Source organism: Bombina bombina, chromosome 2 (assembly GCF_027579735.1).
Source record: "Bombina bombina isolate aBomBom1 chromosome 2, aBomBom1.pri, whole genome shotgun sequence".
NCBI lineage: Eukaryota > Metazoa > Chordata > Amphibia > Anura > Bombinatoridae > Bombina > Bombina bombina.
The window spans coordinates 794,802,873-794,828,846 of NC_069500.1; the positions used below are offsets into that span (position 1 = coordinate 794,802,873).

The 25,974-nt window shown below is 38.7% G+C and overlaps 1 protein-coding gene and 1 long non-coding RNA gene across 2 annotated transcripts in view; both read left to right on the forward strand.

Moving 5' to 3' along the window:
- The window catches only part of LOC128647269 (zinc-alpha-2-glycoprotein), a 136,228-nt gene that overhangs the window by 98,382 nt on the left and 11,872 nt on the right, over nucleotides 1–25,974 (forward strand). Inside the window, exons 4-6 of the mRNA XM_053700062.1 lie at nucleotides 14,741–15,010; nucleotides 18,615–18,722; nucleotides 20,900–20,932. Coding sequence (XP_053556037.1) covers nucleotides 14,741–15,010; nucleotides 18,615–18,722; nucleotides 20,900–20,932 — 411 coding nt within the window. The remainder of the gene's footprint in view (nucleotides 1–14,740; nucleotides 15,011–18,614; nucleotides 18,723–20,899; nucleotides 20,933–25,974) is intronic.
- On the forward strand, nucleotides 9,820–10,381 carry LOC128649618 (uncharacterized). The gene is made up of 2 exons (XR_008400683.1): nucleotides 9,820–9,941; nucleotides 10,017–10,381. It is a non-coding gene; the product is annotated as an uncharacterized LOC128649618 (long non-coding RNA).

Here is a 25,974-nt window from a genome sequence, read left to right on the forward strand (position 1 = left end):
CCCACACACCCAACCCTACTCTAAAACCCACCCAATCCCCCCTCAATAAAACCTAACACTAGCCCCTTGAAGATCACCCTACCTTGAGACGTCTTCATCCAACCGGGCAGAAGTGGTCCTCCAGACGGTCCGAAGTCTTCATCCTATCCGGGCAGAAGAGGTCCTCCAGAGGGCAAGAAGTCTTCATCCAGGTGGCATTTTTTTTTTTTTTTTTTTAATTTATTCATTTTTATTAACATTATTTAGCAGCATGGTACAAAAGGATGTCATTGTTGATGCAAAAGTTTAAACAGAAACAAAAGAGGGAGAAACCATCAGTCTCCAAAAGAAAGGAGAACGAACTCCCATATAGTAAAATGAAATAGTAGAGCTAGACTGTCCGTGATAAGTCCATTTGATAACAGTAGCCCCACGCCATATAAATGCATGGTGATTGACAATGACACCAATGTACAAAACATAACTCAAACAACAACAAAACTATGCCGAAATTTCTTAATTTAAGATCACTTTGTATATATTCTACACATCTAGTGGTATCCCTCGACTTTGTATTTAACTATCAACCTTTGAGAGAAGTGCTAAGCTAAAGAGGTCATTATTAGAGTATCAGGCAGGGGTGGGACCACGTCAGCCATACCTCTCTAAGATAATACTAGGCCTGTCATTCCTCCTAGGTCACTCCTGTAACTTGTGTAAAGCTCCCCCTTCTATCCTCAGATCATTTTGGATTTCATCCCAGATGAATTTTAAATCATGGAAGAATTCTAACCTATTCGATTTAAAGAAACCGTATTCTTCCATTCTCAAGGTATCTGTCATGTGAGAGTGCCAGTCCTTTAGGGTCGGGGAGATTTGAGATTTCCAGAGCCTAGCGACTAAGGACCTAGCAGAATTCAATGCCAACTGAATTAGTCGTGTTCTTAATTTACATTTACATTTAGGTAACAGATTCAGTAGGGCCGTTGTCGGGTCTAGCTGATAGGAATCCCCCCGCCCCATTATGACTTTTAGGATATTCTGTATGCCCTGCCAAAAAGGTGACAATTTAGGACATGCCCACCATATGTGTGTCATCGTCCCCCTTTCCCCACAACCCCTCCAACAAAGGTCTGACGAGGCAGGGAAAATGCATTTAAGTCTGGTAGGTGTCAAGTACCATCTAGTCAGGAGTTTGTAATTTGTCTCTAAAAATCTAGCTGAGGATGAAGATTTTCTTGTATTATTAAAAATTTTAACCCACTCTGCTTAGTCTTATTCAATTCCCTATGCCAGCTTTCTATATAATCAGGAAGTTTTGAGCTCTGTGCATTAACTAGGAGTCTCTTAGCCCATGATAAGGTGTGATGTGCTGAACTTGTCATAGCGCATGTCTGTTCAAAGGGTGTGAGATTTCTTGTAAGTGACTGTTTGAGAGGGTGGGTATGGAGAAAATGGTGAACTTGGTTATATTTTAGCCACCTAACAAAAACTCCACCTAGGATGTCTGTAAGGTCTAACCTGTTTTTGAGTTTGCCCTCACTGAGTAAATTAAATAGGGGAACCGTGTAACCCATCTCCCAATTATTCAGGTTATTCCTGTCAAACATTACCCCCCCTAATAGCTCAGCATTCGGGGAAATTGGGGACATGGGTGATCTGAGTGTTGATATTCCTGGGAATCTCTTTATCAAAGTGTCCCATAATTCGAACACATGGTGTAAAAGTGGGTATGCCTTCAACCATGGGGGTCGATTCTGCCCTGCTATCCAACATAAAGCTCCCGGAGAGGGGGAGTGAAGTATATGTGAATCTATTGGAATCCAAGCCTTAGAGTCCCTATTTCTGTGCCACTCTATGATTCTCTGTAAGCCCGTGGCATGATAATAGGTTTCTATCCTAGGCAGACCCAACCCTCCCTCTCTGGCTGACCTGTACATAGTTGCCTTCTTAACTCTGGGTTTTATGCTACCCCAAACGAAGGAATCTAAAACATGTTGTATCTGAGTAAGGAGGCCCTGTGGTAGGGTGATAGGGACAGCTTGAATTGCGTACAGCAATCTAGGGAGTACATTCATTTTCAAAATTTGGAGTCTACCCCACCATGAAAAGGGACGGTCCTTCCAAGTCTTTAAATCTGTCGAAATAGTATTAAGTAGATTAGTGAAGTTAAGCTCCAGGAGGGCTTTCATGTTTGGAGCAAGATACATCCCCAAATATTTGATCGCTTGTGGTTGGTGTTTAAGAGTGCAGGACTGTAACAGGGTCTGAAATTCTTGAGGTGGGAGGGAGATATTTAAGATTTCTGACTTTTGTTCATTAATCCTGAAATTGGAAAAGTCACCAAATTGTTTGAGAACTTTCAGGACCTCAGGGACAGATGTCTGGGGTGATGATAACGTGAATAGGACATCGTCTGCGTATAGCGAGAGTTTACAATCTAAAGGGCCTACTTTAATGCCAGAAACCAGCGGATTATTTCTTATTTTCTGTGCTAAGACTTCCATGATGATTATGAATAAGATAGGGGAAAGCGGACAACCCTGCCTTGTGCCATTGTGGATAATGAAGGGATCGGAGATCATATTATTTACTCTAACCTTTGCTGATGGTGCATGATAAAGGCTCTGAATTCTACGAAGCATACCCTCCCCCAGACCCACCTCCCTAAGTGTAGCAAATAAAAAATCCCAGTTTAGGCGATCAAACGCTTTCTCAGCGTCTGTGGAAATAACCACCATATCCGTGTTTGTATGTTTAGCGTGATCTATTAATTGAAGTGATCTGATGGTGTTATCCCTGGCCTCTCGACCAGGCACAAAGCCAGCCTGATCAGAGTGGATAATCTGTGGGAGTATTCGGTTCAACCTATTAGCCAGTATTTTTGTAAAGATTTTTAAATCAGTGTTCAATAAAGAGATGGGCCTGTAATTACCGGGATGCGTGGGGGGTTTACCTGGTTTGGGAATAACTGAAATCTGGGCTTCTAAGTATTCCGGGGGGGATGTCCTTCCTTATCTATATACCTATATAAATCTAATAGATGTGGCGCTAAGATATCCTTATATGTTTTGTAATATTTGTTTGAAAACCCGTCTGGTCCAGGACTTTTATGTGATGGAAGGTCATTAATAACTTTCAGTATTTCATGTAGTTTGATCGGTTCGTCTAAGCTCTCTTTGTCCTCTCTTTGAATCTTCCTCAAATCTGCACTTTGAATATAAGTGTCTAAAAATTCTGCTTGCGTTACCCGCTCATTACAGGGGAGATTGTAAAGATTCCCATAGTAGGTCATGAATGATTTAGCTATCAGATTTGAGTCCGACGTTTCCGTGCCGTCGTCTGCTGTTATATTGAGAATGTAGTTGTGTAATGTTTTGCGCTTTAAGGCCCTAGCGAGCAGGGTACTAGATTTGTTACCTCCATGGAAGTATATCTTCCTAAGATATAAAGCCTTTACGCATGCCTCCTTATGCAAGTAGTTTTTTAGCTAGGATTGTGATGTGGCTAGCGCCTGCAAAAGATCCTGTCTCTGGGGATTACTTTTATGTGAATTTTCGTCAGTTTGTACTTTCTGTAGTAGTGTTTTGTATTGTGCTAGCGAAGAACGCTTTTTAATAGCTTTCTGTTTCAGCAACGACCCCCTGAGAACAGCCTTATGTGCGAACCAAGTCATTGGAGTGTACGTCGTGGAGTTGCAGTTTAGCTGAAAGTACTCTGTCAAAGCTTGCTGGGTTTGTTGTACGACTAGTGGGTCATGTAGCATAGCCTCATCCAGTCTCCAGTGAAACGGGTGTATTGGTACTGAGGGCCAGGTCAGAGTCAACGATATTGAGGAGTGGTCAGACCATGTTATTGGAGAAATATCTGTATATCTGTAACTAATGGCATATTACTATGGTTAATAAACCAATAGTCTATGCGTGAGTATGATTTGGCTGGATTAGAATAAAATGAATAGTTGCGTGCGGTGGGGTGAAGTGTGCTCCAGGTGTCCAAAAGGGTGAGGCCCCCAGGTGGCATCTTTTATCTTCATCCATCCGGAGCGTTGCGGGTCCATCTTCAAGACATCCGACGCGGAGCATCCTCTTCAGTCGACGGAGACTGGAACAATGGCGGGTCCTTTAAATGACGTCGTCCAAGATGGCGTCCCTTCAATTCCGATTGGCTGATAGAATTCTATCAGCCAATCGGAATTAAGGTAGAAAAAATCCTATTGGCTGATCCAATCAGCCAATAGGATTGAGCTTGCATTCTATTGGCTGTTCCAATCAGCCAATAGTATGCAAGCTCAATCCTATTGGCTGTTCTAATCAGCCAATAGGATTGAACTTCAATCCTATTGGCTGATTGGATCAGCCAATAGGATTTTTTCTACCTTAATTCTGATTGGCTGATAGAATTCAATCAGCCAATCGGAATTGAAGGGACGCCATCTAGGATGAAGTCATTTAAATGACCTGTCATTGTTCCAGTCACCATCGAACGAAGAGGATGCTCCACGTCGGATATCTTGAAGATGGACCCGCTCTCCGCCAGATGGATGAATATAGAAGATGCCGCCTGGATGAAGACTTCTGGCCGTCTGGAGGACCTCTTCTGCCCGGATAGGATGAAGACTTCGGACCATCTGGAGGACCCCTTCTGTCCGGTTGGGTGAAGACATCTCAAGGTAGGGTGATCTTCAGGGGGTTAGTGTTAGGTTTTATTAAGGGGGGATTGGGTGGGTTTTAGAGTAGGGTTGGGTGTGTGGGTGGTGGGTTTTAATGTTGGGGGGTATTGTATTTTTTTTTACAGGTAAAAGAGCTGATTACTTTGGGGCAATGCCCCGCAAAAAGCCCTTTAAAGGGCTATTTGTAATTTAGTATAGGGTAGGGATTTTTTTTTTTATTTTGGGAGGCTTTCTTATTTTATTATGGGATTAGATTAGGTGTAATTAGTTTAAAAAAATTGTAATTATTTTATTATTTTCTGTAATTTAGTGGGGATTTTTTTTCGTACTTTAGTTTATTTAATTTAGTTGTAATTAATTGTAGTTAATTTAGGTAATGTATTTAATTATAGTGTAGTGTTAGGTGTAATTGTAGCTTAGGTTAGGTTTTATTTTACAGGTAAATTTGTATTTATTTTAACTAGGAAGTTATTAAATAGTTAATAACTATTTAATAACTATTGTAGCTAGTTAAAATAAATACAAAGTTGCCTGTAAAATAAAAATAAATCCTAAGCTAGCTACAATGTAACTATTAGTTATATTGTAGCTAGCTTAGGTTTTATTTTATTGGTAAGTATTTCATTTAAAAAAGGAATAATTTATGTAATGATAGGAATATTTATTTAGATGTATTTAAATTATATTTAAGTTAGGGGGGTGTTAGGGTTAGACTTAGATTTAGGGGTTAATAACTTTATTACAGTGGCGGCGACATTGGGGGCGGCAGATTAGGGGTTAATTATTGTAGGTAGGTGTCGGCGATGTTAGGGACGGCAGATTAGGGGTTAATAATTGTAGGTAGGTGTCGGCAATGTTAGGGATGGCAGATTAGGGGTTAATAATTGTAGGTAGGTGTTGGCGACATTGGGGGTGGCAGATTAGGGGTTAATAATTGTAGGTAGGTGTCGGCGATGTTAGGGATGGCAGATTAGGGGTTAATAAAATTTAACTAGTGTTTGCGAGCCAGGAGTGTGGCGGTTTAGGGGTTAATATATTTATTAAAGTGGTGGCGATGTCCGGTCGGCAGATTAGGGGTTAAAAATTTTATTTAAGTGTTTGCGATGTGGGGGGGGGCTCGGTTTAGGGGTTAATAAGTGTAAGATTAGGGGTGTTTAGACTCTGGGTTCATGTTAGGGTGTTAGGTGTAGACATAACAAGTATTTCCCCATAGGAATCAATGGGGCTGCGTTACAAGCTGAACGCTGCTTTTTGCAGGTGTTAGGTGTTTTTCAGCTGGCTCTGCCCCATTGATTCCTATGGGAAATCGTGCACGAGCACGCTTTGCCAGTTTACCGCTACCATTAGCAGCGCTGGTATTGAGGTGAGCTGTGGAGCTAAATTCTGCTCTACGCTCACTTTTTTGCAGCTAACGCCGGGTTTCTAAAAACCCGTAATACCAGCGTTACTATAGGTGAACGGTAAGGAATAACTGTGCGTTAGCACCGCACACCATTACCGACAAAAACTCGTAATCTAGCCGTATATTTCCTGGTGTTCCATTCATATTTTTTCTTGGCATACTTTTAGAATTCCTAGAATTCTTCAGTTTCTTCAAGATGGTTTAGATAAGAACTTATCTGCCAGTACTTTGAAAGGACAGATTTCTGCTCTTTCTGTTATGTTTGACTGAAAGATTGCCCATCTTTCAGACATTTATTGTTTTATTCAGGCTTTGTCTAGAATAAAACCTGTCATTAAATCTATTTCTCATTCATGGAGTCTCAATCTAGTGTTACAGTCTTTACAGGCTCCTCCTTTTGAGCAGGGATAGGCAAGGTGTTCGTACACGGGCACTGGTGTCCGTGACTGGCCCTTGCAGTGTCCGCCACCCTTTTTGCAGTGGGGAGGGAGGAGTAGGACAGATGAATGTTGGTCCTGACTCCTCCTTGATGCAGGCAGCACCACGTTTTGCGGGGTTGGGGCCGCACCCACGGGACCCCGCCTAGTAGTGGGAAAGTGAGTGATAGAGAGGGAAGAAGCAAGCTGCCTGCAGTGCAGCCTGTGTCAACCACCCGTGAGCTGTGACCCGTCCCAATTCCTTCATCTGTGCGGCAGCGTGGTGCTGGTGTTTGTGTATAGAAGACCGCCGCCTACTCTGATAAACCTTACCTAACCAAATAGGTAACCAACCATGATGATCATGCAATTAACATCAATGCAACAAAAAAAAAAGAAAGGTTAGAATTTTGAAACCATTTTATACTAGTATACCACAAGCAGTCTTTATATAAATGTTATTTTAAACTTGTTTGATTAGATGACTAATTTGTACTTGTGGAACTAGACCAGGGGTGTCCAACAAGCAGCCCATTTGACAGAAAAGTGCCGCTCTCCTGACTTATAGAGACTTAGAATGTGTTGGCAGATAGGAACCATTCGGCCCATCTATTCTGCCCAATTTTCTGAATACTTTTATTAGTTCCTGGCCATATCTTATACCTAGCATAGACTTATGCCTATCCCATGCATTTTTAAACTCCTTCACTGTCTCTACCACTTCTGCTGGATGGCTATTCCACCATGCATCCACTACCCTCTCGGTAAAGAGAGTTTTTTTGATGTTTTTAATTTGAAATGAACCTTGGTGTAATTCACTAAGGTCTGTACTTTGGAAAATGTCCGCCACAGCCTTGGTCTGTGCCTATCCCTGCTTTTGAGACAATGCTTTATTTAGACATTAAACTACTTTCTTGGAAAGTTCTGTTTCTTTTAGCTATCTCTTCTGCTAGAAGAGTTTCAGAATTATCCGCCCTTTCTTGTGAAACTCCTTACTTGATTTTTCATTCAGACAAAGCAGTTTTATGGATTACTTTAACATTTTTGCCAAAGGTTGTTAATTATAACAACATTAACAGGGAAATTGTTGTTCCCTCTTTGTGTCCTAATCCTAAAAATGATGCAGAAAGAACTTTACACTCTTTGGATGTTGTCAGAGCTTTGAAATATTATGTTGCTGCCACTAAAGATTTTAGAAAGACTTTGTTTGTTTGCCATTTTTACTGGCTCACGGAAGGGGCAGAAAGCTTCTGCTATTTCTTTAGCCTCTTGGTTAAAACTTCTGATTCACAAAGCTTATTTGGAAGCGGGTCAGTCTCTGCTTCAGAGAATTACTGCTCATTCTACAAGATCAGTTGCCACATGGGCTTTCAATAATGAGGCTTCAGTTGATCAAATCTGCAAAGCAGCCACTTGCTCTTCTTTGCATACTTTTACATTTTTTTACTATTTTGTTTTTGCCTCTTCAGAAGCAGCTTTTGGTAGAAAGGTTCTTAAGGTAGTGGTAACTCATTGATTCTGTTGCCTATAGAAATTTCTTCAGGTTTTTTAGTTATTAAAAGACTTTAATTTAGATATTATTTTCAGTGAAAAAAGCTGTTTATATTTTATCCCTCCCTTTTTATTTTGTTATTTGTGGTCTTCCACATCTTGGGTATTATATCCCATATGTTACAAATGGTGTACTCTCGCCACCTATATGAAAGAAAACATAATTTATGTAACAACTTACCTGATACATTTATTTCTTTCATGGTGGTGAGAGTCCACGCAGTCCTCTCCCTATTAAGGGTTGTTTTTAACAGAGCACATCATCTTTTTCCTGTTCCTTTTTTTTATGGCTTTTTCTTACTCCTTTTTTACACCTCACTTCTTGACTATGGGCTCCATGTACGAAGCAGCGAAAGCTGCTCCGGAGCCTTTGCGGGGCAGGTTCGCATATGCGAGCATGCTTCCCGCAATGTAAAAAGCAGCGGTCATTAGACCGCTGCTTCCTACACCCTACGCCACCTCTTAGGTGGCGAAGCAAAATCACTGAGAGCACGCTCGCTCTCGGTGATTGACAGCCCCTTCAGTCGCGTGATTGGTCGCGTGATTGAAGGGGCGGGCATTACACACTCCGATGAGTGTGTAATGGTACATACGGGCAAGCGGATCAATAGATCCGCTGCCCGTGTGTAGCGGAGGCGGGCGGACAGCTTCGCGAGTTAAGAAGCTGTCCCCCCGCCTCTTAGTACATGGCGCCCTATATGTTAAACTGAGCTTTGAGTGAGGTGGGTGGGGTATTTATAGGCTTTGAGGTTTGGGAAACGTTGCCTCCTCCTGGTAGGAATGTATATCCCATATGTAAAAAATCGTGGACTCTCGCCACCATGAAAGAAATGATTTTTTTAGGTAAGTTCTTACATAATTATGTTTTGTATTTCAGACACTTTGGATTATGGTAATATTTTTCAAGACTCATTTGCACCAGTAATGCCAGATTTCACTATACTGATATCAGATTCCTCAGGTAACTTGATATTTTATTAACTATTTGCAATGTAAAATGTAAAACATTACCAAATAAATGTATTCACAGATATAGATATTTATTTTTATTTGTGAACGTGGGTTTTTGGTTATTATATTTACATAGATGAAAATATCTGAGCAGAAAGAAATAACAAAGGATTAAGGTATGCAACATATTAACTATTAACAACTATATCCTGCTACCTATGAACTTATTAACTAGTTACAAATCTAAGCTAATAAATATTAATGATTTCTTATTAAATATGAACTATATTAACCTTTAACTCTAACTATTTACTAATATTTATGACCTACTACCTAATCTATACTACTAATATCCTTCTACTAACAAATAATTTAAGATACGTTTCCATTATCGGACCACCACTGCCAGCAAATTGCACTATAGAATTTTGACTGTTATTGCCATAGTACTGTAGAAGCTTAGATTTGCCAATCTCCACTCTCTAGGGGAATCTGGAGGACGAAGCATCAATCCACGTGTTTCACTTGGGGTGGATGCTATAGAATTGGTATGGAGCCTCCAGCATCCATCCCCAGTGAAACTAATAGATTGACGCTTCACCCCCTTGAATTCCCCAAGGTGGAGGCAACAAAGAGAGTGGAGATGGCAGAATTTCAGCTTCTATTGTACTTTGGCAATAACGGAACAAAACACTATTGTGCCAGAGTGGTGCTCTATTAATGGAAAAGTAATCTAACTTATTTCTAAATGCATGTCACTCATTTGCAAAACAATGGTGCATGAGGTTATTATTTACCCTTTAAAGAAAATCAGAACTACAATGTATAATAAGGAGAAATATTATTTGCAAACATTGTAACATTTATCATTTCAGATAATCCTTTTGATTGAACTTTTTTTGAGAAACTGTACAAATTAATAGAGGAAGAGCAACCTTTTTTTATAAGGCACAAGGGTCTGCTGAGAAAGGTAATTTCAAAGACTATTAAAAGTCTTTAAAATGAAACCATATATGATATTAACCCATTGTTTAACATTTTGCAGATTTTGGGAAAAAGGATGAGTCCCTGGATGTTCAAGCTGAGCCTACAAAATCTGATCAAGTTTTACAGCTATGCGAGAAATATTTGTTGAGAACATGTACCTCTTAAGGAAATGTGTGTATAATAATTTCAAAAGAATCCTTAAAAATCAAAGCAGGCAAATTTAGTTACTTCAACTTGTATCAGATAATGGGTAATCCTTCAGGACACTGATTAAAAAAGGATCCTTATGGTTGACTTGCAGTAGATTTATTCCTTTTAGAAAATGTAAATCATGACGTGTTTATGTAGATTTATGTTTCTTCTTTTATAAACAATATTTTTGTCATACTTCAAGCACTTTAGTAAAAGAATTAATCATGCTTTCTTGGGAGTGACTTCTTTATTCCTTTAGTACACACATATGTCTGAGTGCATTTATAAGGGACCTCCGATCCTCTACTGTTCATTGTAAATGTATGTATGCATGCTGTGCATTAGTACTGAACTCTGATCCAACCGTGATGGCACTTATTGGCCTAAAACTGTGACCACACAGACAAGTGCCTGAGGATATGGTAGTCGTGAGTGGATCCAGGCTACTCCGCAATCACGTTCATAATGTGCATATTGCCATGTCACACAAAGTGGACATTAATAGAAAGAAAAAAGAAAATGTTGGCGCATGCGATATCCCATTTGCTGGTTCTACAGTCGCCTCAGAGAAATATGGGTACAGTGTATTATCCCAGTGGGCCAATCTGGCACTGCCTATATGCAAAAGTGTATGTATGTGTAAGTTTGCATAAGTCCATGATTATTTTGGGTTCACTAGCACATGCAGTGTATTATTTGATGCACAGCTGTCTGTATCATTTTCTATTTGTTCATCAAGTCATATAATATATATGCTCAAGTTTAGGTACATGTATTCCTTCATAGTCATGTTATGAATTTCACATGTGCTGTGGTGAGTACAGCTTTCATTGTTTAGCACAGACTTATGTTTATGTGTATTTTGCATAGACAGTTGGATTGTTTGTTTCCTACTCTTGCCAAGAGCACAGGTATATTAGACATTCTTACCTGAATCAATAAGATCAGAACTCTGCTATGCAGCCTGCCCAGTAGGGTGACATGGAACTCTCCTACTGCAAAGTTTTAATCATAACACATTTATATAAAAGGCCTGGGCTACATTTAACTACTATAGTCCATAACATGAAGACCTCCATGATATTGTCTACTCCCACTCCCCAGTAGTGGATCTACTCTATACTTGTAGCAAATCATGTTTACCTTGCCAGTCTGTGCTGGGATTTTTTTTTGACTACCCATAATTACTTATTAGTATGTTGTTTCTGCCCCATTAAATCCAACAAAATTAGGGATGGAGATTCTTGGTAGAATTATTTTATTTGTCTTCTTGTGCTACAGATGCAGATGATCGGTGCAGGTACTGTAGCTCCTCTCTAGTGTGTGCTAGGATTTTTGTGACTACCCATAATTACTTAATAGAATATACAATATACAGACAGTTTGTAAAATGGTATAACAAAACAGACTGTAAACAATTGTAGAATAAATACTCCCCTCAAGGTACAACAGCTGCCTTCCCCCAGTCTCTCCCAAAGGGACTGTAGATTGGATATGGATTCGATAGTGGGTGGCGCAGGTTTAGGGGTTCTTTCTTTATGGATGAAGAGATAGGATCCTCACGACCTTTTAATAGTGAAATTTCACAGGTGCATTAATGAATTAGAGATTGGAATAGCCGTAGAAAGCACTGGATATTGCAGGAGATTGTTTTTCCCTAGCGTTGCTATTACGAGTCTTGCAGGTATAGGTGTACGGCACACTTTTTTGGCCGTCACACAACGTCAGTACCACACTTTTAAATGGGACCTCCATAGCTTCGGTATTACGAGTTTTGCCTGGGAGCCCAAAAAGTGAGTGGTACAGCCTATACCGTCAAGATTCGTACCGCCATCTAAAGTCAGTAGTTATGAGTTTTATGCTACAAAGCTGTAGCATAAAACTCATAACTAAAGTGTTAAAAAGTACACTAACACCCATAAACTACCTATTAACCCTTAAACTGAGGCCCTCCAACATGGTAAACACTAAAATAAAATTATTAACCCCTAATCTGCCACTCCGGACATCGCCACCACTTAAAAAATGTATTAACCCCTATTCTGCCGCTCCCCGACATCGTCGCCACTAGAATAAAATTATTAACCGCCGCCTTCCTGCATAAAAAACACTATTTAAATATAATTAATGCCTAATCTGCCGTCCGCCCACTTCGCCGCTATAATAAACTTATTAACCCCTAAACCTAACCAGAACACCCCCTAACTTAAATATAATTATAAAAAATCTAAATAAAACCTACTATTAATAACTAAGTAATTCCTATTTAAAACTAAATACTTAACTATAAAATAAAACCTAAGCTAGCTACAATGTAACTAATAGTATTATTTCACAGCTAAGTTTGTATTTATTTTAACTAGGTAGACTAGTTAGTAAATAGTTATTAACTATTTACTAGCTACCTCGTTAAAATAAATACAAATTTACCTGTAAAATAAAACCTAACCTGAGTTACACTAACACCTAATATTACAATAAAATTAAATAAATTAAATTAAAAAAATACCTTTATCTAAATTAAAAAAATAATAAACACTAAATTACAGAAAATAAAAAAAGAAATTATCAAAAATAAAAATGAATTACTCCTAATTTAATAGCCCTATCAAAATAAAAAAGCCCCCCCAAAATAAAAAAAACCTATAAACTGCCAATAGCCCTTAAAATGACCTTTTGCAGGGCATTGCCCCAAAGAAATCCGCTCTTTTACCTGTAAAAAAAATACAAACAACCCCCCAACAGTAAAACTCACCACCCACACAACCAACCCCCCAAAGATCCACTTACAGTTTTTGAAGACCGGACATCCATCCTCATCCAGCCAGCGAAGTCTTCATCCAAGCGGTAAGAAGTCCTCAACGAAGCCGGGAGAAGTCTTCATTCAAGCGCCAAGAAGTTCTCAACGAATCCGGGAGAAGTCTTCATCCAAGCGGCAAGAAGTCGTCCTCCAGGTGGGCAGAAGTCTTAATTCAGATGGCATCTTCTATCTTCATCCTTCCGACGCGGAGCGGCTCCATCTTCAAGACATCCGGCACGGGGCATCCTCTTCATACGTTCCCAGCCGTACACTGAAGGTTCCCTTTAAGGAACATCATCCAAGATGGCGTCCCTTGAATTCCGATTGGCTGATAGAATTCTATCAGCCAATCGGAATTAAAGGGTAAAAAATCCTATTGGCTGATGCATAGATGTTGACGTGTGCATCAGAAATTATGTAGATGTTCTTGGAGTTCACATTATGACAGAAACTGCTCTGTGTCTGAAGACTTAGCTCTAGATAGCTACTCTCCCATAATTATCTGTACTTCATTTGTCCTGTTTTCTGTGTACCTGTTATTCTGCTCCTTTGATATCCTGACTCCTGGCCTTTCTTAATGACACATGTATGGGGTTTTCGCTTATCAAATTCAACAGTTTACCAAGAGAATAAAGAAAAAATGATAATAGTGGTAAATTAGAAAGTTGCTTAAAAGTGCATGCTTTATCTGAATCATAAAAGAAAATATTTGGGTTTAGTATCCCTTTAATTTCAGTGAGAAACCAAAAGTTTGGGAAAAAGTTAATGTTTTTTTATATGATCACATTTGGCGGTGAAATGGTGGCATTAAATATACCAAAATGGGCCTAAATCAATGATGGGGAATCCCCCATGATGCTTTACTGGACTTCTGAGTGCTTAAGGGTCGTGGGATATGTAGTTCTGAAACACCTGAAGTGCCAATGTTTGCCATTACTGGCCTCGATCAATACCATGTTGTCTACTTAAAAAAAATATATATACAGGGCCGGCCTTAGGTGTTCAGGCACCCTATGCGGGTTACTCCAGCAAGAACTCTTAGCTGTCTGTTAGGAGGATTGCATGGTGTGTGGGGAGATTGTGGGCACTAGACCGGATCGCATGGAATGGGAGGGGCCGAGGTAAGGGACCCAATTAAGTAACTTCTTTGGACCAAAGGGGAGATTGAACCTCTGGACACATTTAATCCTTCTGCCGATACCTGAAAATCCCTGCCTTAGCCCACACAGGTTGCACACCCCAAAGGCTGGCCGTGAATATATATACAGTATATAGTTTTGACAGGTAAATACAAAATAAAAAAACAAGGCAATATTTCTGTTTAAATGGAGTGATAGCAAAAATGCTAAAAATTCTCTGGTATTGTGAGCAAGTTCTCTGAAATCCCCAGTAGCAAAGGGGTTAAAGACATGAAACCCAATTTCTTTCTTTCAAGATTCCAATACAGCATGTACTTTTAAACAACTTTCCAATTTAATTCTTTTATCAATTTTGCTTCATTCTATTGGTATCCTTTTTTTATGAGCAGCATTGAGCTAGCTGAACACATCTGGAAGCCAATGGCAACAGGTATATATGAGCATCTACCAATCTGCAGCAAGCTCCCAGCTCCTGAGCCTACTTCTTGGTTGTTCTTTTCAACAACAACCAAGAAAATGAAACAAATTCTGAATCATGAAAGAAACATTTTGTGTTTCATGTCCCTTTAATGGTTCTATATATTAGTACTAGTTGTTCAATGAAACCAACATATGGAAATGTACTGATATTTGCTCTCTATTGTCTCTTAGTAAAGCCCAAAGTGAAGGTTTGGGGTGTGACGTCAGAAGGTGTTGTTAGGCTTCACTGCCTTGCTTATGGATTCTACCCTAAACCAATAGATGTTAAGTGGACACTTAATGACCAGGATATTCCAATAGAAGAAGCTAAACAGGTCCTACCTGATCCAGAAGGAACATACCAGGTCAGACTCACTGTGGAAGTGATTCCTGTAGAAAATCAGATATATACTTGCCATGTGGATCATAGCAGCCTGTCAGAAGAAATCAAGGTCCCATGGAGTAAGTATCTTCATTGTGTCAATTTAACTACATCATCATTATGATGAAAATCCATCTCTTGTACATTTTGGTTTAACTTGTATTTGAATATTAAAGGGAAATTGAAGTCAACATAAAACTTTCATGATTTAGATAGCACACACAGTTAAAATCCAATTTGTTTCTTTCAGGATTCAATGTACTTGTATTAGCACATTTGCTTCATTCTCTTGGTATTCTTTGTTGAAGAAGAAGTAATGCACTACTGGGAGCTAGCTGAACACATCATGTGAGTCAATGACAAAAGGCATATATATATATGCAGCCACCAATCAGCAACTAGCTCCCATTAGTACATTACTGCTCCTGAGCCTAAGTATGCTTTTTAACAAAGAATACCAAAGGAACAAAGTAAATTAGATAGTGGTCAATTGAAAAGTTGTTTACATTTTCTCTATCTGAATCATGACATAATTTTCCTTTTTTTCTGCATTCCTATTATATAATATTTTCATATAAAAATATAACTATGAAATAGTGATAACAATGAAAATAATATGGTATACAAGGTAATCTATCTCACACACAAAATATGTGTTTTGTGCACACATAACGGGACATATAATAATGAGAATACAGAGAATCAGCTAGAAATCTGCTGCATCTGCTGCAGCTTCCAAAATACCTCTCCAAGTTGCCAAATCTCAAAAAAACTCAAAATGGCTGTGGCATAACATAAAAATGCAGCACAAATACAACGCCAGAGCTATAGTGTATCAGAGTAACAACATGTCACAGTGATATATGCACTCACAGACTCAAAGATTTAATTCATACAGGTGGTGAGAGTCCACAAGCCATTACTCCTGGGAGTTACTCTTCTCTACCACTAGGAGGAGGCAAAGCTTCCCAACCCCAAGAGCCCTATAAAACCCCTCCCACCTCCCACATACCTCAGTCTTTACTTTGCCTCAGCTGGAGGTGGTGGAAGAATGAAGATGCGCATTTGAATCTTCGGAGGAAGGGTTTTCAGTCTATGTTGAGGCCCGGTACAGTGCTTGTCAGGGAGATGTATATTAGGTACAGTTTGTGATTCTTTTTTTATCTCATGAGAATTTTTTTATAAACCTTCCTTTATTAGTTGCAGGGACCAATTAATCAATAATCAATCTCAGCTGGGGTTATGAATCCTCCAGAATAATAGTATCCAGGTAAAAAGCCAACCATCGATAGAAGAAACATGTAACACTGCAAATGATCAAATATATTATTTAAGTATTTTTTTTTAAATAGCCACACAGTAATTTTCTATTATAATATGGTTCACAGATTTATTAATAAACACAGAGATAGAAAGCTCATATCTTTTTTCCTACTATCTCTCCTGCTGCTTCTCCCGTTTTGTCAAATGTCCCGATTTCCAGAGGACACACTTAAGACCCATCCTGTCCTTTAATTATTCTACTTACCAAACACTAATGGGCTACTGACCACACATCATCCTCACCTCCCTGTCCCCACAAAAAAACCTTCAGGAATTTTTGGAGATGTATACAAAGCTTCATATAACATTTCTATGAGTTTTAGTTTGACAATGCAGACATTGCAGAATTGAAAATAATTCAGAGAAGAGCCACAAAACTAATAAGGGGAATGGAGTGTTTAGACTATGAGGAGAGGTTAGCCAAATTGGGCCTGTTTACTCTTGAAAAAACACATTTATGTGATATGATTACTTTTAATATATTTGAGGACTATATACAGAATTTTCAGAAGCTGTTTATTCCAAGGCAGTTGCTTGTGATAAGAGGTCACACTTTAAAACTAGAGGAAAGGAGATTTAATCTCCAGCAACTTAAATGTTTTTTTTTTCACTGTAAGAGCAATTAAAGGTAGTGACTTTAGATAAATGTAAGAAATGTCTTAGATACATTTCAGGCTAAAAACAGAATTCAGGGATATGATAGCTTGTGTTATATGGGTCAATTTTCTAATTGTATTAAAGGGACAGTAAACCTTAAAAATAATGTTATATAATTCTGCACATAGTGCAGAATTATATAACATTATTTAGGTGCTATAGCTGTAAATGCCTTTTTTACCTTTTAATTTGTTAAAAATATGGCGCTTTTACAGACCCGCTCTCTGCTGAGCGGGTCTGTTATATTTAGTCAGCGCATCGGGCCAGCTGTATAGTCTCAGGACAGGAGCGAGCTGCACTTAGTCTTATGGTGCGGTCGGGCCGGGCTGTGACTATACAGCTGGCCCGATGCGCTGAATAAATATAACAGACCCGCTCAGCAGAGAGCAGAGAGCGGGTCTGTAAAAGCGCCATATTTTTAACAAATTAAAAGGTAAAAAAGGCATTTACAGCTATAGCACCTAAATAATGTTATATAATTCTGCACTATGTGCAGAATTATATAACATTATTTTTAAGGTTTACTGTCCCTTTAATGTAAGTTATATTGGAGCTTCTTTATTGAAAATCAGGTAGGATCTGTATAGGTTGAACTCGATGGACTTCTGTCCTCTTTCATCCTAAGCTACTATGTAACTCCTTCTTCAGGATTACTTCAATTATTTCAGAAGCATCAGATAAAAATCTTTGACAAAATTATAACATTAGTGGAGATTGAAAAACACAGAAACCTTGGAATGTGTGAGTGTATACAGCATTGTGACATGTATATAATATACTATACCATTGTCTTTGTGTTTCCTTTTTATGCTGTGCCCTATTTGACAGATGTTTTCAACCTCTTATGTCACTTAAAAAGTTTGACTCTTATCAGTCAACATATTTGCTGTATCTTTTTGATGCATTTAAATTAGTTTATTATAAAGGAGTCAAGTCATACAAAAAAAAGTGTGGGAACTCACCACAACTTCCACTCCCCTCAAAATTAATATTGTTTTATACACACACACACTGTATTTATATGTATATAATCTATACACTCTGGTTAATTAAAGCAAATTAAAACCAATGAAGAGCTGAATGGTTGCCTTTGGGCCTGAGGATGGACACCCATAGTTACATTTTTATATGGCAGGGGTGATATCATTAAGAAACAATGATTATGTGATTTAAAGTAAAATTTTGGTCACAGGGCATCTGAGTATCATTTTCTTTTACCATTAACATGTATACCAAGTTAATGTGAAGCAAGTAACACTGGCAGAGAAACAGGAGGCATGAGAGCACAGTACCATTGAAAGCAAAACAGGTCACCTTGCACTTTGAGATGAAACTGGTAAGGTTGAAACTACAGCAAATACATTATCTTGCCCAGGTAAACATTCTGTAGAGAACCTGGTCTACTGACCATAAATTGATAAACATACAGACACCAACATAGATAAACAGACATGCTATTAGTGTATAAAATAAAATAATTGGGCTTATCCTACTACAAGGTGTTTCACAAACACTTTTACATGCAAGGACTATTGTCCTTTGTGTGTACACATGTATTTCCCTTTCTGTTCTCTGTCCAGGGGGAACTTAGTTCCACCTGCAAAAATAGTGCAGAAACTCCGTTCCCATGCGTTCCCACTGGACTTGACCCCATTATAGCCATTTTCTAATCAAGTCTTCTTTTCTTTGTTTCCCTTTGCTTAGATCCCGAGCAAGCAGCGATATATTACAAAATTATAATAGGTGGAATTGCCGGACTGGCTCTACTAAGTATTTTGATACTGGTGTTCAGAAGGTGCAGAAAGATTTATGGTAAGAATAAAATACATTAATCTATAATGAAAATATATTTTTGACCATCCAGACTTCTATAAATTATATATCTATACCTTGTCTAAGCATGGAAGGTGACAGGAAAGCACAATGGTACATTAAGGGCTCCATGTACGAACCAGCGTAAGCTGCTCCGGAGCCCTTGCAGGGCAGGTTTGCATGTTAGACAGCTGCTTCTTAAACTCTGCCATCTCAGCAGTGATATATAGATATATATGTAGAGATATGTATTTGACATGAACAGTATCAGATATATATGGAAATATATATTTAATAATAAAAAATATTTTCTATGTGAAGAACATAGGAATGTAAAATATGCGTTTTGTGCATTGGGTCTTACGATTTAGATTTAACGTGGGCGGGTTAGCGCAGTTGAAAACTTAGTAATATTAAGGGGAATTATTGAAATATTAAATATCAAATATGTTTTAAAATTTATAAAAAATATTACAAAATATTAAACATACTATAAAATATTCTAAATAATCCATATAATATATCAGTATGTTTAATTATTTTTTTAAAATATGTAATATTTAAAATTTCAATAATGTTTTGTAATCTAGCTTTTCATTGGTTCACCAGATGTGTTCAGCTAGCTCCCAGTAGTGCATAACAAAGGATATCAAGAGAATTAAAGGGATAGTCTAGTCAAAGTGAAACTTTTCATGATTCAGATAGAGCATTCAATTTTAAGTAACTTTCTAATTTACTTCTATTATAATTTATTCTTCAGTCTCTTGGTATCTTTATTTGAAAAAGCAAGAATGTAAGCTTAGGAGACGGGTCATTTTTGGTTCAGAACCTGGGTACCGCTTGCTGATTAGTGTCTTAATGTAGCCACTAGCATCAACATCAACATCAGCAAGTTCTACCCAGGGTGCTGAACCAAAAAGGGACTGGCTGCTAAGCTTATATTCTTGCTTTTTCAAAAAAAGTTGCTTAAAATTGAATGCTCTATCTGAATCATGAAAAGTTTCATTTTGACTAGCCTATCCCTTTAAGCAAATGTAATAACAGAAGTAAACTGGAAAGTTGCTTAAAATTGTATGTTCTATCTGAATCATTTCATGTCCCTTTAATGCCCACACTATAGCAGTCATTGTTTTTTCAGGGAAGAAGTCTATTGTGTGCAGCTGCGCCTTCCGATATGCAGATTATATTGCGCCACCGACTTTCACTTGAACAATAAAATATTACTTTCAACTTGTGATAATAGTGGAAAAATCAAAGTGCTATTGATTGCATTTGAGCAATGTTGAGATATTTTTATGCTCCACTTGTAATCCGGGCTGCAGTGTTTTAGCTCAGTTTTTCTAATAGATTGAAATGGGTGCCTGTATTTGTTAATAATTTGGAAAAAAATGTGTTTTATAGGTTTTCATGCACATCTGACAAAATAATAACCTTGAACTTTTCACTATATTTATATCTATTTTTCTTAAAGTTTCATAAAGAGAGTTGCAATCAGATTTCCTTTTATTGTATTATTTAACCCCTTAACGACGGCCATGTACACTGTACATCGGCAGTTGTTAAAGGGACACTCAACCCAAATTTTTTTCTTTTATTTATTTTAAGCAACTTTCTAATTTACTCCTATTATCAATTTTTCTTCGTTCTCTTGCTATCTTTATTTTAAAATCATGAATGTAAATCTTAGCAGCCAGCCCATTTTAGGTTCAGCACCATAGATAGCGCTTGCTTATTGGAGGCTTACATTTACCCACCAATAAGCAAGCATAACCCAGGTTCTCAACCAAAAATGGGCTGGCTCCTATGCATCACATTCCTGCTTTTTAAATAAAGATAGCAAGAGAATGAAGAAAAATTGAAGGAGTAAAATAGAAAGTTGCTTAAAATTGCATGCTCTTTCTGAATCATGAACAAAAAAAATTTGGTTAAGTCTACCTTTAAGGGTTTGCCTGGTTGCTATAGCACCGCGTTATTAGACGCTCTCTCCCTCCTGCAGGTTTGTTAAAATAGCGCTGTCTTTCCGCACTATTAATAATCACCCCCGCAAAAGAAAGACTAGCGATGGTCTTTAAGGGGTTCACATATGTCTTGAGTTCATGCAATGTAGATATAGATATATCAATTAGTACATTTGTATCTGCACATCATTATGAATCTCTTTTTTTGTTGCTTTTCAGGGGCAAAGGAAGCAAACTATACTCCCACATCAAGTAAGTGAAATTCAACACAGTATTTTTTTCCCCTATGAATGAATCAAGGTAGAAATTAAGGAAGAAATTCAGTTGAGTCAAACTTGTAGTGCAACGTTTAGCCACTGGGTAATTATTGTGTATATAAGAAGACAAAACAAGCTTTCATTTAGTAACTCATGAAATACAAATCCTTTCAGTTTAATTCCTTACATTCCTGTTAGGGTGCTAGAACATTAGCAGGTAGTGAATCCAGAAATCCTATATCAAGACATTTTGTTTTATAAATGCGTCAATTTTTCTCTACTAAATACTGAAGTAAAATGTGTGGGCTTTTTGTGGATGAGAGAAACTTTCTGAAACATGCCTCATAGCTCCTCATGCCAGTAAGAATGGCAATGAGTACAAAAACCTTTGTAAAAAAAATCACAAATGTCAGTCTACTTAAATATTCTAAATAAATGTTGAATGCAGGATCAAATAGACAACCAAGTACATGCACAAGGTGACGTGCTCTTGTCCACAAAGCTGAGCAAGATCAGTATATGCAGAAGGACAAGTTGTATCTGAGGAAGCAGAATTAAGTCCAATTAGAGAAGCCTAAGGAGCTAAGTAGTATGGCCCATGGCACCTTATTGTGATATAGAAGTCACTTTCCTGTCTATTTCTAGTGTCATATAATACTAACTAACTAACTGCGTAAATAACGCAAAAAAAATTAGCGGTATCGCACGCTCCATAGCGCTGCCATTACAAGTTACTGAAAAACCTCCTTTTGTTGTGCGGTATGGTGCGTTAAGCTCCATACCGCACAAAACCCAAGGCCTGACTTGACGTCCCCCATAGATATCAATGGCGATAAAGTGTTAGAAAAAAAACTAACACCTGCGATCGTGGAATGGCGATCGCCGTAACGCAATTCCAATTGATGTCTATGGGGAAATGAAAGTTATGTAAAAACCTAATACCCTAACATAAACCCCTAGTCTAAATACCCCTAATTCACCGGCCCCCCAATATTGCCAACACCAAATAAACTAATTAACCCCTAAACAGCTGCCCCCCCCACATTGCTAACACCTATAGTTATTAACCCCTAAACCGCCAGCCCCCCACATCACTACTATTATAATAAACCTATTAACCCCTAAACCGCAGCCCCCCCACATCGCTACTACTATAATAAACCTATTAACCCCTTAACCACCGCCCCCCACATCGCTACTAATAAAATATACATATTAACCCCTAAACCACCACCCCCCACAACGCAATAAACCTAATTACACTATTAACCCCTAAACCGCCATTCCCCCACAACGCAAATAACAAATTTAATCACTAAGGCCCCTAACCTAACACCTCCTAAATGAACCCCAATTACATAAAATAAAAAAATACTAAGTTAAAATTAAAATAAAAAATCCTAACATTACTTTAAAAAAAAATAATAATAAGATATTGGGCAACAACATTACACTGAAAGACTGGAAAACTGTCTTCACGATCATCAAAAAATCCTCAATTTCCACAAGAGTCTTAAAGACAAACTATAAATACCTCTCAAGATGGTACCTCACTCCTAGCAGACTACATACAATCTATAAAACAGCCAGCGATAAGTGTTGGAGGGGATGCAGAGAAATAGGGAATCCGACATTGTAATAAATTAGACACATTCTAGACAAGCATAGTCAAACACATGTCAGTAGTCATAGGGAAACAACTTCCAAATGTTTCCAAACCTGCAGATCCTCCTGTACCTGTCATTACCGAAACTCGACAGCATGGCCAAGTCACTGCTGATATTAATGATAAACAGTGCAAAACTTTGATACCAAAATATTGGAAATCGAACACTATCCCAATAGAGAAGGAATGGATAGATCAAGTAGAAAATCTACTGCACCTGGAGAGGTACCATTATCCCCAATCAGGCACTATAGACACTCATGAATTAAAAAGGATAATGTGTGACCAACACATAGTCAATTCCCAAAACAGAAGAGAATAAGACAGACAAACTGTCAGGCCCACTCTACACGCATCCACATTTTAAGCCTATCCCTACCCCCATCACACACTCGACCCTATACCACTCACTGTAACAGATTATACTATGAAGCACTCAATGTAAAAGGTACTCATTGTAACTGCCTTTGCATCGGTAACACAATTTGGCAAATGCATGTTGTGTCTTTCAACTATCTCCTTAAGAAACTTTTGCATTGGATATTCCTGGATACTTAATTATGGACAATATCAATCAATTTGTATAATTTACTTGTATCCTTGTTACACCTTAAAATTGTACTATCACGCAGCGTGAAACCTTTTCCATCTTAATGGGAGGAGAGTCCACGGCTTCATTCATTATTTGTGGGAATTAAGAACCTGGCCACCAGGAGGAGGCAAAGACACCCCAGCCAAAGGCTTAAATACCTCCCCCACTCCCCTCATCCCCCAGTCATTCTTTGCCTTTCGTCACAGGAGGTTGGCAGAGAAGTGTCTGAAGATTCGGAGTAGTCTCTTATGGAGGGTAGTAGTCTTCGGAATGGGACTGGAGTTTTAAGTAGTCCTGTCAGCCTCTCAGTGAGAGCATGGATGAAAGATACAGGGAGAGTCTTTCTACGTAACTATCCTGACTCAGATTAACAGCTCCATAAGCAATCAGCGTTGAGTTTCGCTGCATGCATTCTGCTCTCAAGTCCATGTCAGGAGCGATGCTACTACCCTGTCACACTTGAAAGGCCGTGTTCCTGTTCCACGGCGTAAATTCTGGTGAGATCATTTTATACACATATGATAACGTAAGAAGACAGGGTCACAGTGTGTCTCCTTTATCTGTATAAAATCAAGGGTTAATATCCTCGGAACAAGGGTTATTGAACAGGGAGGGGATTATGCATAATATTCTTTATTATGTTTATTGCTGCGACATGTGTGAGATGGGGCTCTGTCAAAGTATGAACAGTCAGTTTCCTTAGGAAGATATCGACGCGGTCTTCTTTGGCGCATTTTTTTTCAAATTCTTTTTATTGAAGAGACACAGGTACACGACAATACACATACATGCATACAAGGTAAAGTCACAAAGAATAAGTTACAATCAGAGTTCCAAATTGAGTGCTACATTCTAAGCATCAATATATTAACATATTTTTGAAAAAGTTAAAGGAAAATTATGCATTGAGATATACATAAAGCCTGCTCAATTGTCTTCTTGTGCTGCACCCATGCCTCTAAATTTTTGTAATATTAACAAAACTAAGCAAAACAAAAACCAAACACTAAAACTATTTGGGATTACATGCAACATATACTGTTGAATACATGTTAATACAATGGCTGCATTAAAACGTTGATTATAAGGATCTTCCACATGTTGTGAAATTTACCAGCAATGATTTGTATGTACAACATTATTGGGATTTTTTCCCTTAGAAATACACTGACTTAAAAATAAAAAAAATAAAAAATAAAAATAAAATAAAAACTCAACTAAAGTCTTTGGGGGGGGGGGACTATAGGGATAATATAGAAATATTGTGTGAATACATTTACTCCAGGATGTGGCGTAGAAAGCTTGGCCAGACCTATGCGAGTGTGAATATATTAGGATTTTCCTATATAAATACAGTATGAAGTAGGGTTTCCTATATATATATATGTAGTATGGGAGTTTAAGAGGGGAGTTGTAAGCATTTATAAGTAAAATTCTTTGGCGCGTTTTTTTTCTCTTCAGCGCAGGGGCGGTCCCGCATGGCACTCCATGTGACCGGGTGTGGCCTCTTTAACTTCCTCTTTCTTGACCAGCGGTTGCAGGAGACAACGTGGTTTCTCTGTGGTCCGGGTCATAGGAGGTGGTGAGTGCCCCGGCCTTTGGTGCATAAAGGTGCCAATTAATTCTATCTAGTCTGTAATAAAGGCGAAAGCTATGGAGGACTCTGATATGTTGGAGGGTACTCCCTCTTTATCCAAATCTAATAACTGTGTTTATTGTGAGGAGGTTCCGGTTGATCTGCCTGCACAACTATGTTACACATGCTTTGATAAGATTGCAATATCTAAAAAGAATAAGATATTTAGTACAACTGAGCCGTCCACCTCTGAGGGTTCTCCGTCCCGCGATGTGCGTTCCCTGCATTCATCTCCGATTACACATGCAGCTTCCCAGGGCACTACTAAACCTCCCGCGGGAGGGTCCCTTTAGCCGCAGGCTTCGCTAATCAGTAACAGACAGTGGTTTCTGCGGCCTTCAATGCCTTGTCACGCATTGCTAAGCGCAAGCGAAAGGTTAAACATAGCTATCCGTCCCAGGGGTCATCTGCTCCGTTGGATATCTCTGACAGATTATCCGCAGATGAGGATAACTCTGACTCTTCGGAGGACGCTCTTTCTGGGTCGGAATTGGTGACATCTAGACCTCCGGTTGCAGAGGAGCCAGACTTTAAGTTTAAGATGGAGCATTTGCGCTTTCTGCTGAAAGAGGTGCTTACTACATTAGAGGTTCTGGAACCGAAACTGCCGGAGGAACCTTCGATCCCTAAACTAGATAGGGTTTACGAGGACAGGGTCGTGCCTCACACCTTCCCTGTCGCCGTTAAGATGGCTAATATTATCAAGAATGAATGGGAGAAACTAAGCTCGTCCTTTTCCCCCTCTACTTCTTTTAAAAAAACTGTTCCCCGTTCCGGACTCGCAGCTTGAGCTGTGGGGGGCCATCCCTAAGGTGGATGGTACTATATCCACGCTCGCTAAGCGCACTACTATTCCGCTCAAAGATAGCTATTTGTTCAAGGAGCCCCATGGGTACAAAAATTGGAATTTATGTTGAGAAAGATGTTTCAACTCACGGGGTTAGTTTTTCAACCGGCAGCGGTGGTCAGCGCAGTGGCTTGAGCTTCTACCCACTGGTGTGATGCTCTGTCAGCTATGGTCGAGGTGGAGACTCCCCTCGAGGAGATACAGGAACGGATTAAGGCCTTAAGGGTAACTTATTCATTCATCAGTGATGCAAATATGCATATTATTCGCCTGAATGCCAAGACATCAGGTTTTTC